Source organism: Pipistrellus hanaki, assembly GCF_964339955.1.
Source record: "Pipistrellus hanaki genome assembly, chromosome: 3".
Classification (NCBI taxonomy): Eukaryota; Metazoa; Chordata; class Mammalia; order Chiroptera; family Vespertilionidae; genus Pipistrellus; species Pipistrellus hanaki.
Window position 1 is genome coordinate 168,159,354 of NC_140505.1, and position 19,559 is coordinate 168,178,912.

The 19,559-nt window shown below is 37.6% G+C and overlaps 1 protein-coding gene across 1 annotated transcript in view; it reads left to right on the plus strand.

Annotated features, from left to right (window-relative positions):
* Positions 1–16,523: 16,523 nt before the first annotated feature.
* Positions 16,524–19,559, plus strand: part of LOC311619759 (NKG2-A/NKG2-B type II integral membrane protein-like) — a gene marked incomplete at its 3' end in the record, with an annotated part of 28,506 nt that continues 25,470 nt past the window's right edge. Inside the window, exons 1-4 of the mRNA XM_084878285.1 lie at positions 16,524–16,721; positions 17,094–17,189; positions 17,681–17,734; positions 18,208–18,359. Coding sequence (XP_084734411.1) covers positions 16,535–16,721; positions 17,094–17,189; positions 17,681–17,734; positions 18,208–18,359 — 489 coding nt within the window. The 5' untranslated portion in view covers positions 16,524–16,534. The remainder of the gene's footprint in view (positions 16,722–17,093; positions 17,190–17,680; positions 17,735–18,207; positions 18,360–19,559) is intronic.

Sequence of the window (19,559 nt, forward strand, 5' to 3'; positions counted from 1 at the left end):
ATGTGTTGGTAGCTATTTTAAAATATTCAAATTTTTGCCTGTATAAAATTACTAAAGAGCATACATACATGTATATTTGGGCTTGAAAATCAGTATAACTTCCATAAAATTCCATTGTATTTTGTAATTAATTGATATAATTATAAATGTATATTATTTCATATTTATCCCAGATTTTAAAAATAAATTCTTAACAAGAATTCATCAAGCCGTGAAGGTAAAACATAATTCCTCATACATAAACTTTGTTTAAATAAAATCAGCATGACTTGCAATAAAAATCAGGATTTAGTAGTCTTAATAAAATGCTTATTTAAACTTTTAAAAATGTTTGTTGTTGGATATTTAAACTTAATCATAAATAATCAAAATATTTTTAGAAATTGAACAACACATGCAAACAGATGCCACACTGATAAGAGACTCCTGTCTAATGAGTTATGTTTTCATTGTGTAATAAGAATCAGAAATAGTAATAAGACAATTGTGTTAAAATAATTAAAACAAGTGACATATTGAGGGTTAATAAATGTCAGATTGAGTGTTATCTTTACATGCATTGTATCTTAACATATTTTTATTCCCACCTTAAATTAGTAAGCTAGGTTGTTAAATACTAAATAACTTTTAAAGGTAATACACTATCAATTTCAAAGCCAGAATTTATTCTAGTTCTCACTGATTGCAGAGCCCATTGACTGAATTATTGAATAAATTATCAGATTTATTACATTTGCCTACACACTAAAGTCACCTTCGCTGACTTTGATAGCCATAGGATCTTTCTGGAATTTTGCACCAACAATGTTCCTCCATAAATGACATAGATATTTCTTAGTCATTTTATGGTTTCATATCTTAACCGTTAAATAAATTGTAAGTTACTTGTGTAAAGTTAGTATTTTTAAAATTCTTTTAATGTTCTATTGCTTTTATTATTTGTAAGTTTTGGACACTTTTAGTATGTCATTAGTATTTTTCAGCAATAAAATATTTTCTTAAATTATAATGATTTCTCAGAACTCCACAATCATTTAAAACATCACTTGATATTTTAAAATATAATTTGCCCTTTTAATAAATGAATATAAATTACTAAATAAAATTAATTTCTTACAGAATAGTATTCTAATACTAGCATTCCCCCAACTTTAAAATACTCAATATGTTTATTACTGAATTAAAAATTATCATAAAAATTAGGGCATCACTTTTTTTCTATACAGCATTTTTCTTTTCACAGTTATTCTAACTGTATTAAAATGTTTCAGTGGACTCTGACTTTAATAATAATATCATTATTATGAATTTCTTTATTCTTCAATAACTTAGTTTTCATTGCTTCAACCAATAATATTATGCCAAACACAGAATATCATTTTAAGAACTATTATTCTATCATGAAGCACATTTAAATCTCTATGTAAATTAGAACAAGATTTCACATTGGTCAAATGCAAAGTGAGTACTGTTACTTATCTCACACCCCACCCCCAAAGACTCTCCTTGAGATCTTGTCATTGTTCACATCATTTGTTAAATACTTAAGTACTGTTACCCTAAACACCATCCTGTCATTACTCAGCCTCAAAGATGGATGTCCAACAAGAAAATGACTCAGAAATGAATCTGGCTAAGGACTTAAGCAGACAGCAAGTGAAAGGTAAGGGCTTGAGTAGCTCCTTTGTATCAAATGAACAATAAATATTCGATGTAGGAATAAACTTTCAAATGTTTTTCAAGATCTTCCATGGAATTACAGGTATGACTAAAATAAAGGTGAAACATTTATTGGACAAACGGTATAAAGGTCCTAGGAGGTGCAGCTGGAATACAGAGGTGTGCAAAGAGTAGGGAATTAGCTCACGTTTTTTCATTTGTAAGGGCCAAAGCTTGAAGCTGGAACACAGTATTCTAAAATGAAATCTGAGGGCTAATTTCATTCAGGCATTGTTGTAAGGTGTCGTCTTTGACCAACAACTCATGGAGAATTGTGAAAATGAAATGGTTCATCTGAGAGGAAGATTCCACTGGTAGATATGGTTTTGGGGTTCAACTTTATATAAGATTCACTGTGCATGTGGGTTCTCTTATATGTAAATTGTTTAAATAATGTCTCCATCTCTCTTTTCTCTCCCTACAGATTCACCATCACCTCCAGAGAAGGTCTTTGCTTGTGTCCTGGGAGTTATCTGCCTTATCTTGATGTACAGTGTAGTGAGAGCGATACATTTTATGCCTTGTAAGTTTTTGGTAGATTTCAAGGAGACATAATTTTAAAAAATCTGATTGTTCTAAGGATTTCATAATACGGTATTACAGAACTTATTTCAACTTTATCAAATTAACTTTATCAAATTAATCTGTTATGTTAGTTTTGTCAACCTGGTTAACTACTAAATTACATGAATCAGAATTTTTTAAATTAACTTAAGAAGACCAAGACTTTTAAACATAAATATTTGGGTTAATTTTAAATCAAATGTATAAACATTGCTGAAAGTTTTTGAAAATATAAAAAGTGATTTTAATATATCTTTAATAAAAAGTCTTCATATATCTTTCGTGTCAGATTAGGATAAAACAATCTTATTTTATTCCAAAAATGAAGGTTTTTCTGAGAGAATACCCTACTTGCTTTAAAAAGATAAACTTTCATGATTATTTTTTAAATAAAAATTGTTTATTTTGGAATAGAAATTTCTGAGTTCCACATTTCCTCCATCATGGATTGGAGTTTTTCGTACCAGCAGAGATCATCCTTGGATATTGATAAATGGTTCAACTTTCAAACTTCAGTAAGTTTTAAATGCTATATAAAAGGAAAATTCAAAAAAAGAAAGAAAAAGAAAAATTCTAAAGAGTATTATTGTTGTTTTTGTATAAGTTGAATTATACACATGAAGAATGATTGTCAAAGTTGATATACAGTGGTGCCTCACATAAAGAACGTCTCGCACAGCGAACGCTGCACACAACGAACTTCATTTCATGATTCATACAACGAACTTCGTTTCACACAACGAAGTCGCCCGAGCTTCCACGACCGCTTTGCCCGAGCTTCCAGGACTGCTTCGCCGGAGCTTCCACGACCGCTTTGCCCGAGCTTCCACGACTGCTTCGCCCGAGCTTCCAGGATCGCTGCCGATGTATTGCATCCTTCCGCGCAGGCACTGCAGGCAGTCGTTAGTCACTGAGCTTAACTTAAGCACGTATTGCGGCAATCGTTCTTCATTACGAATTAAATCACGCACGTATCACGGCAGTCGTCCTTTTAAGTTAAACTCAATATTTTTTTTATATCATGGCTTCTAAAAAAAGCAGGAAGGTGATTTCTGTTGAAATGAAACAGGAAATAATTAGAAGGAGTGAATGTGGGGTAAAACAGTGTGACCTCGTCAAAGTGTTTGGCCTCAACAAGACCACCATTTTCACCATTTTGACAAATAAGGATGCAATCAAATCAGCCAAAGTAGCCAAAGGAGTATCAAAACTATTTCATGAAAAACATAGGTCTTCAATCCACGAGGAAATGGAGAGGCTATTAGCGATTTGGATTAAGGACAGGCAGGTGAAAGGTGACGTAACAACCCAAGATATTATCTGTCACAAAGCCAAGAGAATTTATGACGATCTAAAGAAAAACGTCCCTGGAAGTAGCAGCAATCAAGATAATGAAGAAGAATTCAAAGCCAGCAGGGGGTGGTTTTTTAGATTTAAGAAAAGGTGTGGAATCCACCGCGTTACTATGCATGGTGAGGCTGGCAGTGCTGACAAGAAAGAAGCAGAAAAGTTCTCTATTAACTTTCAAAAATGTATTAAGGATGAAGGATACTGCCCACAACAAGTGTTCAATGCCGATGAAACGGGTCTTTTCTGGAAAAGAATGCCGAGCAGAACCTTCATTACAAAAGAGGAGAAGAAATTGCCAGGACACAAAGCCATGAAGGACAGACTTACCCTTATGTTTTCGTCTAATGCCAGCGGAGACCTCAAGATCAAACCTCTATTGGTTTATCACTCTGAAAATCCAAGAATTTTCAAGAAAAATAACTTTATTAAGTCCAAACTGCCCGTCCATTGGAAGTCCAATCAAAAAGCCTGGGTGACCCAAGTTATCTTCAACGAATGGATTCTGGAAACCTTTGCTCCTGCAGTGAAGAAATTCTTGCTGGAAAAAGAACTGCCGCTCAAAGCCCTTCTGATACTTGACAATGCCCCTTCTCACCCAAAAGACCTAGAGGAAATATTGCAGGAAAATTATCCTTTTATCAAGGTGCAGTATTTGCCACCAAACACCACATCCATTCTTCAGCCAATGGATCAGCAAGTTATTGTGAACTTTAAAAAACTCTACACTAGAGCCCTCTTTAATAAGGTGTTTGAAGAATGCGAGTTTGGTGGAGACAATATGACTGTCCGAAAGTTTTGGAAGGAGAAATTTGATGTCCTTATGGCAATACGACTTATACAGAAGGCCTGGGAAGAAGTGTCACAAAGGACCCTCATTTCTGCTTGGAAGATGCTTGTGCCTTCGTGGACCCAGGAAGAAGCAGTAGTTGATGACACAGAAGTGGTGAAGGACATCATCACAGTGGCCCAAAGGTTGGAATTAGAGGTAGAGGAAGAGGATGTAGAGGAGCTTATTGAGGAACACGAAGAAGAGCTGACAACTGAAGAGCTCCAAGCACTTCTGGTCCAGCAACAGGACAATGCTCAAAGGGAAGCGTCATCTGATAACGAGGAGCAACAATCAAACAATCAACCAATCCCAACTGCTGACATCAAGAACATGCTGGTCAAATGGAAAGCAGTTCAGGAGTTTACCAATGCCCACTATCCGGATTCAGCTGAAGCAAACAGGATCAACGATCTTTACTCCGATACTCTTGTCCGTTATTTCCGGCAGATGTTGGAGAAAAGAGAAAAACAAACGACTTTGGACAGGTTTTTCATGAAACCATCGGCCAAAAAGCAGAAAATGGATGAAGATGTGCAAGATTCGGTAGACTCTACTTAGTCTGTCTTAAAATTAAAAAAATGTGTGTGTTTTTTTTTAAAAAAAATTATGCCAGCGGAGACCTCAAGATCAAACCTCTATTGGTTTATCACTCTGAAAATCCAAGAATTTTCAAGAAAAATAACGTTATTAAATAAAAATAATAACAAAAAATTTATCTTTTTTTATGTTATCTTAGCATATTTTATGCTACAGAACGAATTATTTTTTTTAACATGTATTGTTATGGGAAAACGCGTTTCACATAACGAACTTTTCTCATAACAAACTTGCTCCTGGAACGAATTAAGTTCGTTGTGTGAGGCACCACTGTAAATTTAAAGTGACTAATTTTCCTAATAACCAACTCTTACTAATATTCTATGAAAAATATCATTACCCACTTTCAAAATATTCTCTGATTGCAGTTATATGGAAAATGCTATTTATTGCTTCATAGATTGGCCCCACACAATAACAACAAAATAATGCATTTTTCTCCATTACAGAATAGAAGAGTTATCACTTGGTCTTGATAAGCTGCCTTTTAGTAAAGGTAACTGTATGGTGCTAAACATATATGGCCTCACATCATGGAATTGTGGAGCTTCAAAAATATTTAGCTGCAAGCATGAGCTTTAGAGATAAAACACCTGAGTTTGGATTCTGGCTGGTAACTTTATTTTCATGAAATAGAAATAATATTATGATTGCATATATCTTCAAATGAATTATATCACTTGTTCTAATAATGAAATAATTTTCTATAACAGTTTTTGGACAATAACATACACATCCAAAAGTGCAAATATTCATTGCTTGTAGTGTCTGACAGGTTTTGCTCAATGTTATATTTGTGGCCTTCAACATTTCTAAAAGATCTTATGTTGTGTGAGTCATGTTATATGTGTTATCAAGAATAGGACAACCCAGAGAGGCAGAAAGTAGGTTAGTGGTTTCCAAAGGTTGAAGGGAGATAGGAATAACAAACTATGCTCATTGGTGCACTGTTACTTTTGGGGGCCGGGTACTTTCTAAATTTTGTTAGTAGTGATGGTTGCAAACTCGGTTGAATATACTAAAAATCACTAACATATATACTCTACATTGATGATTTTTTTTTCTTTGTAAATTAAACCTCAATGCAGCTGTTAAAAAAAACAAAAACCTTGAAGTTATGTTACAGACTGCATTTAAACTTTAAATAATTTATAAAGATCTCATTTTACAATATTGATTCTTCCAATCAATATCCTGCTTTATCCCTTCATGTATTAGGCTTTCTTTAATTTCTCTACTATGTTTAAAAATTTTCTATGTTGAAGTCAAAGAAATATGATTCTTCTATAGTTATGATTTTGTAAATGGTATACTTATTTAAAAATTTCTTTAGTTATTTTTGCTGCTTTAAACATAAATGCCGTTTTGGTTTGCTATTGATTTTTCTATTAATCCTATCATTTCAAATATACATTCTTCTGCATAGTATATATGAAGAATTATTTTATTTCTTCATCCCTGGTGTATTTTCTTTTCTTGACTTATTTTCATAGGTTACAGTTTTATTTCCAATGTTGAATAGTAAGGATAGTAAAAGTGCTGTATGTATCCTCTATTTTTTAAAAATATTTCTTTTCTTTTTAAAAAATATATTTTATTGATTTTTTACAGAGAGAAAGAGAGAGAAATAGAAAGTTAGAAACATCAATGAGAAAGAAACATTGATCAGCTGCCTCTTGCATACCCTCCACTGGGGATGTGCCTGCAACTAAGGTAAATGCCCTTGACTGGAATCAAACCTGCGACCTTTCAGTCCGCAGACCGATGCTCTATCCACTGAGCCAAACCGGTTTTGGCTGTATCCTCTATTTTGGGGGACCATATTTAAATATTTCATCCTTAAGCATGAGGTTTGTTTTAAAGTTTTTTTTTCATCAGACCTTTGTCATATAAAAGCAATTCCATAATATTGCTACCCTGTTTCCCCTAAAATAAGACAGTGTCTTATATTAATTTTTTGTCCCAAAGTTGTGCTAGGTCTTATTTTCAGGGAATGTCTTATCTTTCCATGCGCTAGGTCTTATTTTTGGAGGATGTCTTATTTTCGGGGAAACACGGTATTATTCTATTTTTATAATGATGTTACATTTTTATTATTTTTGCATCAGTTGAAATGATAAATGTTTTCTCTGTATAATGTTTATGAAAAAAACTACCTTTATTTGTTTTAAATGTTAAACCAACCTTGCATTTCTAAAATAAAACCACAGTGGTTATTTCGTATTGTCCATCTTCAAAATTCAATGTATATATTACACTTAGATTAAGTTGTTTTTCTTTCATCCAGGTTCACAAAGGGTTGAGAATGAGTATTTATTTCTTATGTACTTGACAGGTTTTTATATCAAGGCTATATTAAAAGCATTTCCTATTTCCTGGAAGCCTTTGTATAAGAGTACTGTTATATTTTTAATGTTATTTTTCATTACTGATGCTGAAACCAAAAATGTGGGTGTTTTGCGTCCCATTTCTTGTCTAATGAAAAGCGAAGAATAAAGTTGCAGACAACAAGGATTAATGGAACCAGAGTGTATTGGGAGCAGCCAGTCCTGGGAAAGGAGTAGCCAGGGTTCCAGGAGTAGGCTGGTGTCCAGAGCTTCCTCTCCATGTTACAGTCGGGAGTAGTTTAGTATCCAAGCTAATTAAACTCTGTTAGTCCATGTGTGGAGGCCCATATGGCCGTAAGCCACGTGGTCATGGAGGATGTGCTCTCCAGCAACTGGAGTATCAGGTACCCATTGAGCTCTAACTTGGGCGAAGGGAAGGGAACCTGCATTTGTTTGTTTGTTTGTTTGTTTGTTTTGTCTATGGATGCTTGTCTCATTGCCTTGTGATTGGGTGTCTGCACACTGTCTGTCTTACCCTGTTTCCCCGAAAATAAGACAGTGTCTTATATTAATTTTTGCTCCCAAAGATGCGCTAGGTCTTATTTTCAGGGGATGTCTTATTTTTCCATGAAGAAGAATACGGTACACATTTATTGTTAAATAAAAATAAAGGAAATTTATTACGTGTATATGGTACGATAGTGAGGGAGTTGTCAACACAAACCAGACAAACTGTGAATCCTACAGTATCAAGAATTTACTCATTTATTCAATGACAATCATGTCATCATCTTCTGGAACATCATCATAACAATCCAATTCTTGAATTCCTGGTGAATTTCTTGTGACTCCATTTCTTTCAGAATCAGTGGACCAAATCTCTCATGTTTAGTCTAGGGGGGCCTTATTTTCGGGGGGATGCCTTATATTTCACTCAGAAGGAAACCCGTAGGTAGGTCTTATTTTCGGAGGATGTCTTATTTTCGGGAAAACACGGTAGTAGCATTCTTCCATTTTAAAGTTCATGCCTCTGGCTCACACCCTTCCTTCCCACCCTGTTGGCATGTCTTAGTAACTCTGGTTTCACTTCTTCCTCCCATGATCCTGCCCCATGTAACCTAACTTTTTTGTAGGAAAGTTCATAAAATGAACTCAATTCTTATACTACATGCTAGATATACTGAAGTTTCCATTTGTTGCACTGCATTTTCATATTTTAAAAAATTTAATGTAGACAAATGTACTCATAATGTGGCTTTATTATCTACTTAGTATCTATAAATAGGATAAGTCTATTGCCCGGTTTACTCTAGATAATGCAAGATTTGGACTTTGTTAGTTTTTTTCAATATCTTATCAATTTTATCATTTTCAATGAGAATAACTCTGACCTGTTGATTCTCTCTACTCTTGTTTCTTCTTTTCTAGGTTTTGAATTTTTTTGTGTGGTTTGCTATCTTCATTTGGATTTAATTATAGTTTTTCCATTTTTAGTTTTCTGAGTATGAAATTGAAGTATGCTTCAATTTTTTTTTTAAAAAAACAACACCTTTTATTATTTACTGTTGACTCTAGAACAGATGTTCCATTTTCCCCACCTTTGTCCACCTCCACCTACGCCTCACCCTCTCTCCCTTTCCCTCTGGCTATCACCACACGCTGCCTGTGTGTTTGAGTTGTGTCTGTATGTTCTTTGGCTAATCCCTTCACCTTCTTTCATCCATCCAGTCCCTCCAGGCGCCCTTTCTTCTGACAGCTTACTATAAAGCCATAATTATCAAATATTGTCTGATCTCTTAAGTGGTACATAAAACCAACAACAAAATACTCATAGAAAAAGAGGTCAAATTTGTGGTTGGCAAAGGTGGGAGGCTGGAGGAGAGAGGTATTAAAGGAAGATTCTCAAAATGCACAAAGTTCAGATATTAGGCAAATAAGTAAGAGAGATATAATGTAGAACATGACTATAGCTAATACTGCTCTATGTGATGCAGTAGTTTCCGTGTCTGCTGGGAATACATTCAAGACTCTTAGTGGATGTCTGTAACCATGAATAATACCGAACACAAAATATAGAATATTTTTTCTCAAATGTATACTAGAGTCCCAGTGCACAAAATTCGTGCACAGAGGCGGGAGGGGGGGGATGTTGTCCCTCATCCCAGGCTGTGCCTTCTCCAATCTGTGACGTCCCTCTCACAATGCAGGACTGCTGGCTCCCAACCACTTGCCTGCCTGCCTGCTTGATTGCCCATAACCACTTCTGCTGTCAGTCTGATCATCCCTAACCACTCCCTTGCCAGCCTGATAGTCACCTAAGTGCTCCCTTGCCAGTCCCATTGCCCCTAACTGCCTTCTCCTGCTGTCCTGGTCACCCTCAATTGCCCTCCCTTGCTGGCCTGGTCACCCTTAATTTCCCTACCTTGCCAGCTTGGTCACTCTTAATTGCCCTCCCCTTCCAACCTGATTTCCCCTAACTGCCCTCCCCTGTAGGCCTGGTCACCCTGAACTGCCCTCTCTTGCAGGCCTGTGTGCCTTAGCTGTCCTCCCTTTAGGCCTGGTCAAACACAACTGCCCTCTCCTGCCAGCCTTGTCCCTTCCAACTGCCCTCATATGCTGGCCTGATCACCCATAACTGCCCTCTCCTGCTGGACATCTTATGTCCACATGGGGGCAGCCATCTTTGACCACATAGGGACGGCCATATGGTGTGTTGGAGTGACGGTCAATTTGCATATTACCTCTTTAATATATAGGATACCTTTGATATAGTTTAATATGTAAATTAGGCACAGTCAAAAATTAACAATAATAACTAATAATAAAAGACAATGATACACTGTAATGAAAGTTTTGTGAAAATGGATTCTTTCTCTCTCTAAATATCTTGTCATTCTAGAGGCCCAGTGCACAAAATTCATGCAAGGGTTTCTGCCCTCATAGCCCGGGCTGCCTTGGCCCTCGCAGCCCTGGCTTCATCTGGATGGTCATCATGTTGTTTAGTCTAATTAGCATGTTAGCTCTTTATTATATACTATCGTAGTCACCTTCTTTTTACTAATAATTATGTCAGATGATATAATGCCTATGTGATAACATAAAATGAGGTGAATGATGTAGATACTGTGATATAACATTAAGCTATTGTTGACCTGTCAGTACATCAGATGGAGGATTATCTGTTTAGGTCAGTGGTTGGCAAACCATGGCTTGAGAGCCACATGTGGCTCTTTGGCCCCTTGAGTGTCCTAATGCCACTTCTTCAAAATAGACTCACCCAGGCCAAAAACCTACTTCTGCGCATGGGCCACTAAGTTTCAATCACACTGTACATGTAAACCCGCATGTGCTATTTTATGGAAGACCCACACTCAAGGGGCCAAAGAGCCACATGTGGCTCACAAGCCACAGTTTGCCGACCACTGGTTTAGGATGATGCTCAATTATCAACTCATGACAATGTCAATGGTTGGATGTCAGGAACAGACCATGCCAATGGTTAGGGATGGACAGTTGAAGGGTAATTTATAAAATACTTTTTTTGGTGTGTGTGTGTGTCTGAATTACCTTATTAGTATATATTGAACATGCCAGTAGAACTATTCTGATAACAAATTAATACACACACTCACACAGAGAGATTTATATAGATACAGAAACATTTAGTACTTTGTAAGAAAATGTTCCTGAACATGTAAAGGATATGGGAAGTCATATGTACAGTTGACTTTATAATCTTCAAACTAGGAAGTGTGGGAACATAAATCTACCAAAGAATGGAGTCTCTTTCTTGACTTAGATAGTTTTGCGTTTATATACATTCCAATGAGCATTTCAGCTCCTGCGGGTTATGAAGCCTGAATTGACAGTTTAAAAATCACCTGCCCCGGTATCCTAAGTGTAGAGCTAAAGAATCCACTATCCTTTCAGAAGATTACAATATAGTAAAAGACATGAGTATTCAGAGGGGCTCCAGAAATGCCTTTTGTGTTAGCTAAGGCACATATATCACACAGAACTCTGGTCATGTCTGAAAGCCTCTGGTTTTACTTCCTGCTTGACAGAAGTTTAGATCAAATTCTGCTAAGTTCTTTTATTCCTGTTAACAAATTTTGTGACTTGGTTTCTTTGGAAACAAAATCGCTCCCATGATTGCAGGTTGACAGTTTATCACTGCCATTCATGCTTCTTTTCTCCTGAAACATCTAAACTCTGACCACGTTTCTTCCTGCTCTTCTGTGCTCACAGACCTGTATCTAAAGTCTCTGCTCCTGTTTGAAATTCACCCTTAAGCAAGGGAACTAAAATCATCAAAGTTTACAGAGCCACCAACGTTGAATACCGGGCAGTTGGTTTCTCTCTGTAGCTCATCTCTGTCAGACAGCACCTGCCCTGGTCATCTGAGCCATCACTGGTTCCAAAGCCATCAGTGGGGTATTAATAATGAGATGTCTCAAACAGCAATGCGAAGTCTCATCACATCAGCCTATGCCATATAATGTTTTCCATATAAAATCTCTCCATGTAAAACCCTAATATGCAAATAGACCAAACGACAGAACAACTGAACAACTGAACAAGCTGTCACTAGGATGTTCGCTGACCACCAGGGCATGTGCAGAACATAGCAGGTGTCGGCCACCGAAGGAGGGTGGAGCAGGTGAGCGGGGCATCAGACCAAGGTGGGGTTCCAGTCACTGCCATTGGGACAAGCCTCTGGTGGTTACTGAAGATTCTTTGCTCCCATGGTTCGCTGTCCCGCCATGCACTCATACCTACTACTGATGCCTGCCATCTTCACACCTGCTGCTCGCACCCAGCACTGGCCCCAATTGCTTGGCAGCATCAGTGGATGTGAGTGGTGACTGTTGGCCATGATCATCCCTCAGGAATTCTCGACCTCCCTGTGCTCCTGAGGGGCAATTGGGGCAGCAGCTGCCTCTTGCACCTGCTGCCAGTGATGTCCCCTCTTTCACCTGCTGCAGGCACCTGGCACTGGTCCTGATTGCCCCTGAGGGCCACTCCACCTTCCCCTGCTCCTGAGGGTCAATAAGGCAGCAGCTGTGGCTGACACCTACTGTCAGTGCTGGCCCCACTCACAACCACTGCTGGTGCCAGCCCCAATTGCTCAGTGCTGACAGCACACAGGAGCAGTGGTGTCGGGAGTAGAACTGCTGGTAGAGAGGTGACCAGGGGCAGCAAAAGGACAAGCCAGGTGGAGACCGGAGAGAAAAGGGCGGGCCGCCAGCCCCTGTCCAAGCCTCAGTGGCCACGCACGGGCCCGGAGTAAAACATTTACAGCAAGTCCTTTCAGTATAATTGGGGCATTGGAGGCCCACAGAATGATCATTTCCTTTTCTATGAAACACGTAACTCTGACACACTATTTACAATTAACCAAGTTCCATTTACTTTCGCATTTTACAGCCCTGGAAAGTTACATATAATGATCAGCAAAGTGAGAAGATGAAAAGAATTTTTAGGTTTTTTTAAAGGTGTAAGTAATTTCTGTCTAGAAGATAAACAAATTCGAAAAGTGATGGTTTTATTGTCCTGTAGGGTTTTAGCCAGATTGTATCTAATGTAGTAGTTTCACTTCAGGCTTTCATCTTTGGCAATATCCTTTGAACAACATTATCATCTGCCAGTCCCTTCACTGAGTTACAGAGCTTTTGCATCTGCTATTATATATTTGAATAAGAATTATGTATGTAACACAGGCACAATTTTGTTTTGACACAATAGAACAAAGGGTCATTTGATTCTTCCCTGGAACACAGAAAAGCACAAACTTGAGTCATTGGGGTGGCTTAGGCTAATTTTCCAAATACTGTTAATAAAATTCATGTAGGGATCTTTGCAGAGCCAAGAATTCTCTCTTTTAGGCCTACATACTCAGCATCTCCAAGGAGGAGGCCGTTATTCTGTGTTTTGTTTTCTTTTTTAATACTCACTAGAGGATATTTTTTCATTGCTTTTTAGAGATAGTGGACCGGAGAGAGAGAGAGGGGGAGAAATAGAGGGAGAGGGAGAGAGAGAGGGAGAAGGAGAGGGAAAAGGAGAGGGAGAGGGAGAGGGAGAGGGAGAAGGAGAGGGAGAGGGAGAGGGAAAGGGAGAGGGAGAGGGAAAGGAAGAGGGAGAGGGAGAGGGAGGCTAACTCCTGGCCAAGTGCAGGCCCTCACCAGCAAACCAACCTCTGTACCTGAGCCGCAGAAGAAACACCTTTTCTGACAGCTCATTAGCTAAGCTCCCTGGATGCTACTTGCAATATTCTTGGTAACTTGGGCAATAAGAATCCAAGAAGGTGATCTAGAGTTTTTCCACCTCACTCCTGGAGGAAAAAAATGGAAGTCTGCTGCTGGAGGGATTAAGAAATGTCATATCCCGCCCTAGTGATTTAGCTCAGTGTATAAAGCCCGGCCTGTGGACTGCAGGGTCTGGATTTGATTCTGATCAAAGGCATGCACCTAGGTTGAAGGCTCCTTCCTGGCCATGGCCTGGGTCTGGACTCATGCAGGAGGCAGCCAATTGCAGTGTCCCTCTCACAGTGCTGTTCCTCTTTGTCTTTCCCTCTCTCTTCCACTCTCTAAAAGTCAATGGAAAAATAGCCTCAGGTGAGGAGAAAGGAAGAAAGAAAGAGAGAAATAAAGAAAGAGAGAAAGAAAGAAAGAGAGAAAGAAAGAGAGAAAGAAAGAAAGAAAGAAAGAAAGAAGAAAGAAAGAAAGAAAGAAAGAAAGAAAGAAAGAAAGAAAGAAAGAAAGAAAGAAAGAGAAAAAAAGAAAGAAAGAGAAATAAAGATAGAGAAAAAGGAAGAAAAGAACAAAGGTCATAGCCTATAAAAGACATCTTGAAAATGTCTATAGAAAGTTGTCAATTTTTTGTGGTGAAGGTACTGGAGTCCGTGTTGGTGAAACCATCTTGGCAGCTGTGGTAGAGGGCAGTGGAAGCAGCAGTGGGGTGATGGGGCTGGCACATTCCCCTGATCAGCCAGGTTGCCTCTTGCAGAGGGAGGCCTACTGATGGCTTAGGAGTGAGTTTAAGCCATCAGTAGGACACCCCTTGAGGGCTCCTGAACTGTGAGAGAGGACAGGGTGGGATGAGGGACCTCCTGGTGCAGGAATTCTGTGCACCAGACCTCTAGTTTTTAAAATAAGGGACATTTAAAAAAAATTACTTTGTATCCCCCTACATAGGTAGAGTTTTGCTTTGTTATTTACCATAATTAATCATTAAAATAGAGATGGTTTGGATTAGAAAAATGAGCCAACAAAAATATAATCATTAGTTATATAATAATTTAATCTCTGTCATGGTGCTATAGTTCAACATTATCTAATGTTATATCCTTCACAGAGATATTATTTTTGCCAAGGGAAGTCTAAAATTTAAGAATAATAAAATGAATGAGGATTTTTTTTTTTTAAGAACCAAGAAGGAGAAATTGAGAAGGTAAGAAATTGAGGATTAATGATTGTTGTGACAGTTAACATAAAGGTGAAAATAATAGCAATTCTTCAGTTCATTGGAGACAAATATCATTAAATAACTATAGTTGATGGGATTATGATTTTAGAAATTTCCCCAATTGTAATAGAAATTCCATAATGAGAGTATAAGGAAAAGAAGTATGTAATGCCAGGGTTTAGTAACCTGTCTAAGAGTATGATTTAAACATCGGAGATACTCCTAACAAGGCTTCAGTGTTCAGAGTTTGTGATTAAGATGTAAGTTAACAGCATGTGTGCTGACGTCTTTTGTCCTCTGATATCTTTTCGAATAAGAAAACGACTTCTCAGAGGCACTGCCAATGGGGATAAACCACAGCACACAGTTACCAGCCCCAAGTATCCCATATTCTGGAGGTGTTTGATGACGTAAACTATCTTAAAAATAGCCCATGTGTAAGAATTTCCTGTTCAAACTTTATGAGAAATCTACTTTTTCCACTCATGATTCATTCTGAACTTTCACGGGGCAGTCTGTGAAGACCACAGTCATTGTTTGTTTACTAGAGAAACCTGGTCTCCCACTAAAGGCTACAGAAGGTATGTGTCTCTATTTTCCTGGCTCTCTATTAGCCCGTCTCAAATGTAGTGGGAAATTACAAATGGTAGATGTGAGGTACAATTAAGATAGAACCAAATAAAAGAAAACATTGCTGTCTTTATTTAAATAATTGGGGCAAAAAAATGAGAAGAATAAAATATGAAATATGTTGGAGGCTATCAAACTATTCAAATTCTTGCCTGTTAGAGAATGACTCAAGTGCATACACCCATGCACAATTGATGTGTTAAGCAAAACAATTTAAAGGGAAATGCAGCAAGAATCATGACAAGGAAGAGTTAGTTTTATTTTATTATCAATATAGGTATATTTTATACTTAGCCCAGCCTTTAAAAAGAGATGCTTTAAATGAGTTATCTAAATTACACTGGTAATCTAAATGTACACTAATTTAGAATAAATAAAAATAGTTGGCTTTTAATAAAAATCAGGATGAAGTTGCTCTCATAAAGTGCAAGTTTAAGCTGAATTATAAAAAATCAAAAGATATTTTAAAAAAATTAAACAAACATTGCAAGAAATGGCACCACAATGACAATGAAACTCTTGTTTAATGAATTATGTTGCATTATAAATAAAGTATGTTATTAAATAAAATTAATTTACTTCAAAATTACTATATATGCCAACACAACTGATGTCCCATCTTTGAACCATTCAGTCCTTAAACATTATTTGATTTCAAATTTATCATAAATATTGGAGACTCTTTTTTCCCATATAACATTTCAATTTTAATTCAAGCATTCTAATAATGTTAAAAATATTTTCATGGAATCTGTCTTTCAATTAATAACAATGCCATTATTTATGCTATTCTTTATTCCTCTCTGATTTCTTGCTTTTTATGGCTCAAACAAATAATATATTGCCAAATGTAGAATATCGTAAAATTTACATCTACTATGAAGCACTTGTTTAAAGATCTAACAGAACTTTAGTTTTTTCAAAAGGAAATGAGCCCTACTACCCTTTACCCCGCCCAGTTTTACTGTATTAGAGATCACATTATTGCTTCTGTCACTTATTTGTAAGGACACTTAAGTTAGAGCACAGACTCAAACGCCACTCAGCTGCAGAGATGAATAACCAAAGTGTAACCTATGCAGATCTGAATTTGGCCAAGTCCGCCAAGAGACAGCAAAGGAAACCTAAGGGCACTCAAAACTGCACTCCAGTAACTGAGCAGGAAATAACCTACGCAGACTTAACTCTTGGAAATGCTTCCAGGGATCTTCAAGGGAGGGACAAGAAGGACCACTCCAAAGGTAACGCATTCAATAGACACACAGTCTAACTGTTCTAGTGTGTGCAGCTGGGGTGCAGCTGGGGGAAAGTAGGGCATTAGCTCGCATATTTTTTTTCATTTGTGAGAACCAGCGCTTAAAGTTGGAATACAGTATTCTAAGACAAAAGACCAGGGCTAATTTTATTCAGGTATTGTTGAAGGTGTAGTTTTTGACCAGTAACTCATGGAGCAGTCTATTTCCTAAATATGCAATAGCATATTCTGAGAGAAGGATTACAGTTGTAGGGATAGGCTTAGTGTCCAAGTTTATGTATTTGATTCTCTGTACTTAAACTGTCTAAACAAATGGTCTCTTTCTCCTTTCTCAGTGTTTCCTTTTCTCTTCCTGCAGTTTCACCATCACCTCCAGAGAAGCTCATTGCTGGGACCCTCGGGGTCATTTGTCTTGTCCTGATGTCCGCTGTGGTGACAACCCCTATTATGTTTTGTAAATACATTTTTGTAAGGTTATATAAAAATTTTCACTTTTATGTCTATCAGTGCCTCTGAATACTTCATAGTGTTATAGAATAGAACTGTTATCTTAAAGTATGCATTTAGATTAAGTGAAAAATTGTAATTCTTAAATTGTCCAAGGTATAAATATCAGAATGATTTTAGAGAGTAGTTTATAAATATATGTACATATATATGACCACCTTTTATAATGTAAGGCATGTCTTAGGGCACCTTATTGAAAAATACAAATTATCTTTTGAGATTGTTTAATCCAAATACTGTGAGAGATGTAGTTCTTTAGTATTTCAGAATGTTTTTCCTCAAAATTATCATTACTACATTAATTTTCATTGGTAACTAAACTTTATTCCAGATAGTTCTAATCCTAGATAATGCAACAAATTAAATGTAAGAAACAGAAGTATTCTGTTGAAGTTAGATCAAGATTGATTTTTATAAGAATTACTTTTTCCCCCACAGCTAATGCTCCACTGGAGCAGAATAATTCTTCCTTAAAAATCAGGATCCAGAAAGGTACATAATTATTTTCACAGTTCTGATATTAGTATAGTTTATACTTTATCTCCAACATAGGGTAGTCAAAAATAATAGCTCTTTTGGAATGGGGACATAAATTATAATACCAGGCAATAAATGTTCATAAATAATGATTATAGAAAAGTGTTTTCTTATGCAACAATATGATGAAATATTCATTTAAGATCATCATACTTATTGTTGCAGATGGGCTCAAAGATAATTTTAGGATTCTAAAAATGTGTTTTTCTTCATTGACATTCACGACATGTAGAGAGTGGATACTTTTGTTTGTGTGTTTGCTTAGTATGGGACATAAACCAGGAAACAAGAGACTAACCCTTCTCTGTAAGTGTGTTTTCTTTTATATGTTTTGCACAAATGTGTCTATACCTAGGCAAATATGTAAATTAATTTTCATTTTTTAAATTTTAAATTGTTTTTGATAAAATTTTATAATCTTTCTATAGCATATCATTGTGGACATTGTCCAAAGGAGTGGTTGACATATTCCAACAATTGCTATTACATTGGTACTGAACTAAAAGCATGGAATGAGAGTTTAAAGGCCTGTGCTTCTAAGAACTCTAGCCTGCTTTACATAGATAATGAAGAAGAAATGGTAAGATTTAAATGTTTCCATTTTATTTTATAGACAGCCATGCTTCTATCAATGCTTTTTTCTAATGTAAACTTTGCTACTTGATTTTACTATACATCAAGGAACCTGAAGGTATCATGATTGTGCACATTAATTAAAAACTTAAATGACCCATCCTATGTAATAAAAGGCTAATATGCAAATTGACCATCACTTCAACACACAAGAAGGCCTCCTCCATGTGGTCAAAGATGGCTGCCTCCATGTGGACACAAGATGGCCACCACAAGATGGCCATCAGGGGAGGGTAGTTGTGGACAATTAGGCCACAGTTTAGGGCAGTTGGAAGAGATCAGGCCTGCAAGGGGAGAGCATTTAGGGGTGACCAGGCTATCAGAGGAGGGAAGTGGGTGACCAGGCCTACAGGGGAGGACAGTTGGGGGTGACCAGGCCTGCATGGGAGGGCAGTTGGGGGCAACCAGGCCTGTAGGGTAGGGTAGTTGGGAGTGATCAGGTCTGCACGTGAAGACAGTTGGGATGCGGGGGTGGGGGAAAACTCAGGCCTGCAGGGGAGGGCAGTTGGCAGGGACAATGCCTGCATGAGAGGGCTGTTGAGGGGGACCAGGCCTGCATGGGAGGGCAGTTGGTGGTGATCAGGCCAGCCAGGGACGGCAGTTAGGGACAATCAGGCAAGCAGGCAGAGATGTTAGGGATGATCTGGCTGGCAAGGGGACAAGGTTGGGGCAATTATAGGCTGACAGGGGACAAGGTAAGGGTGATCAAACCAGTAGGGGGGCAAGGTTGGGGCAATCAGGGCAGCAGGCAGAGGAGTTAGGGGTGCTCAGGAAGGCAGGCATGTGAGTGGGTAGGAGCCAGTTGTCCCAGATTGTGAGAGGAATGTCTGATGGCCATTTTTGGGCCTAAACTGGCAATAGGACAACCCCTGAGGAGTCTCAGATTGGAGAGGGTGCAGGCTGGGCTGAGGAACCCCCTCTTTGCATGAATTTTTGTGCACTGGGCCTCTAGTATTCTAATAACTATGCATGGTGTCAGATGGGTGTTCACCTTAAAAAGCATACATGTGTTCAATCAACATGCTGTACACCTGAAACCAAAACAATACTGGATATCAATTGTAACTGACAAATATTTTTAAAAGTTGCTTAAAAATTATTCTCATTGTTTATTATTATCGGAAACTGTATCCAAAAATCTCAACAT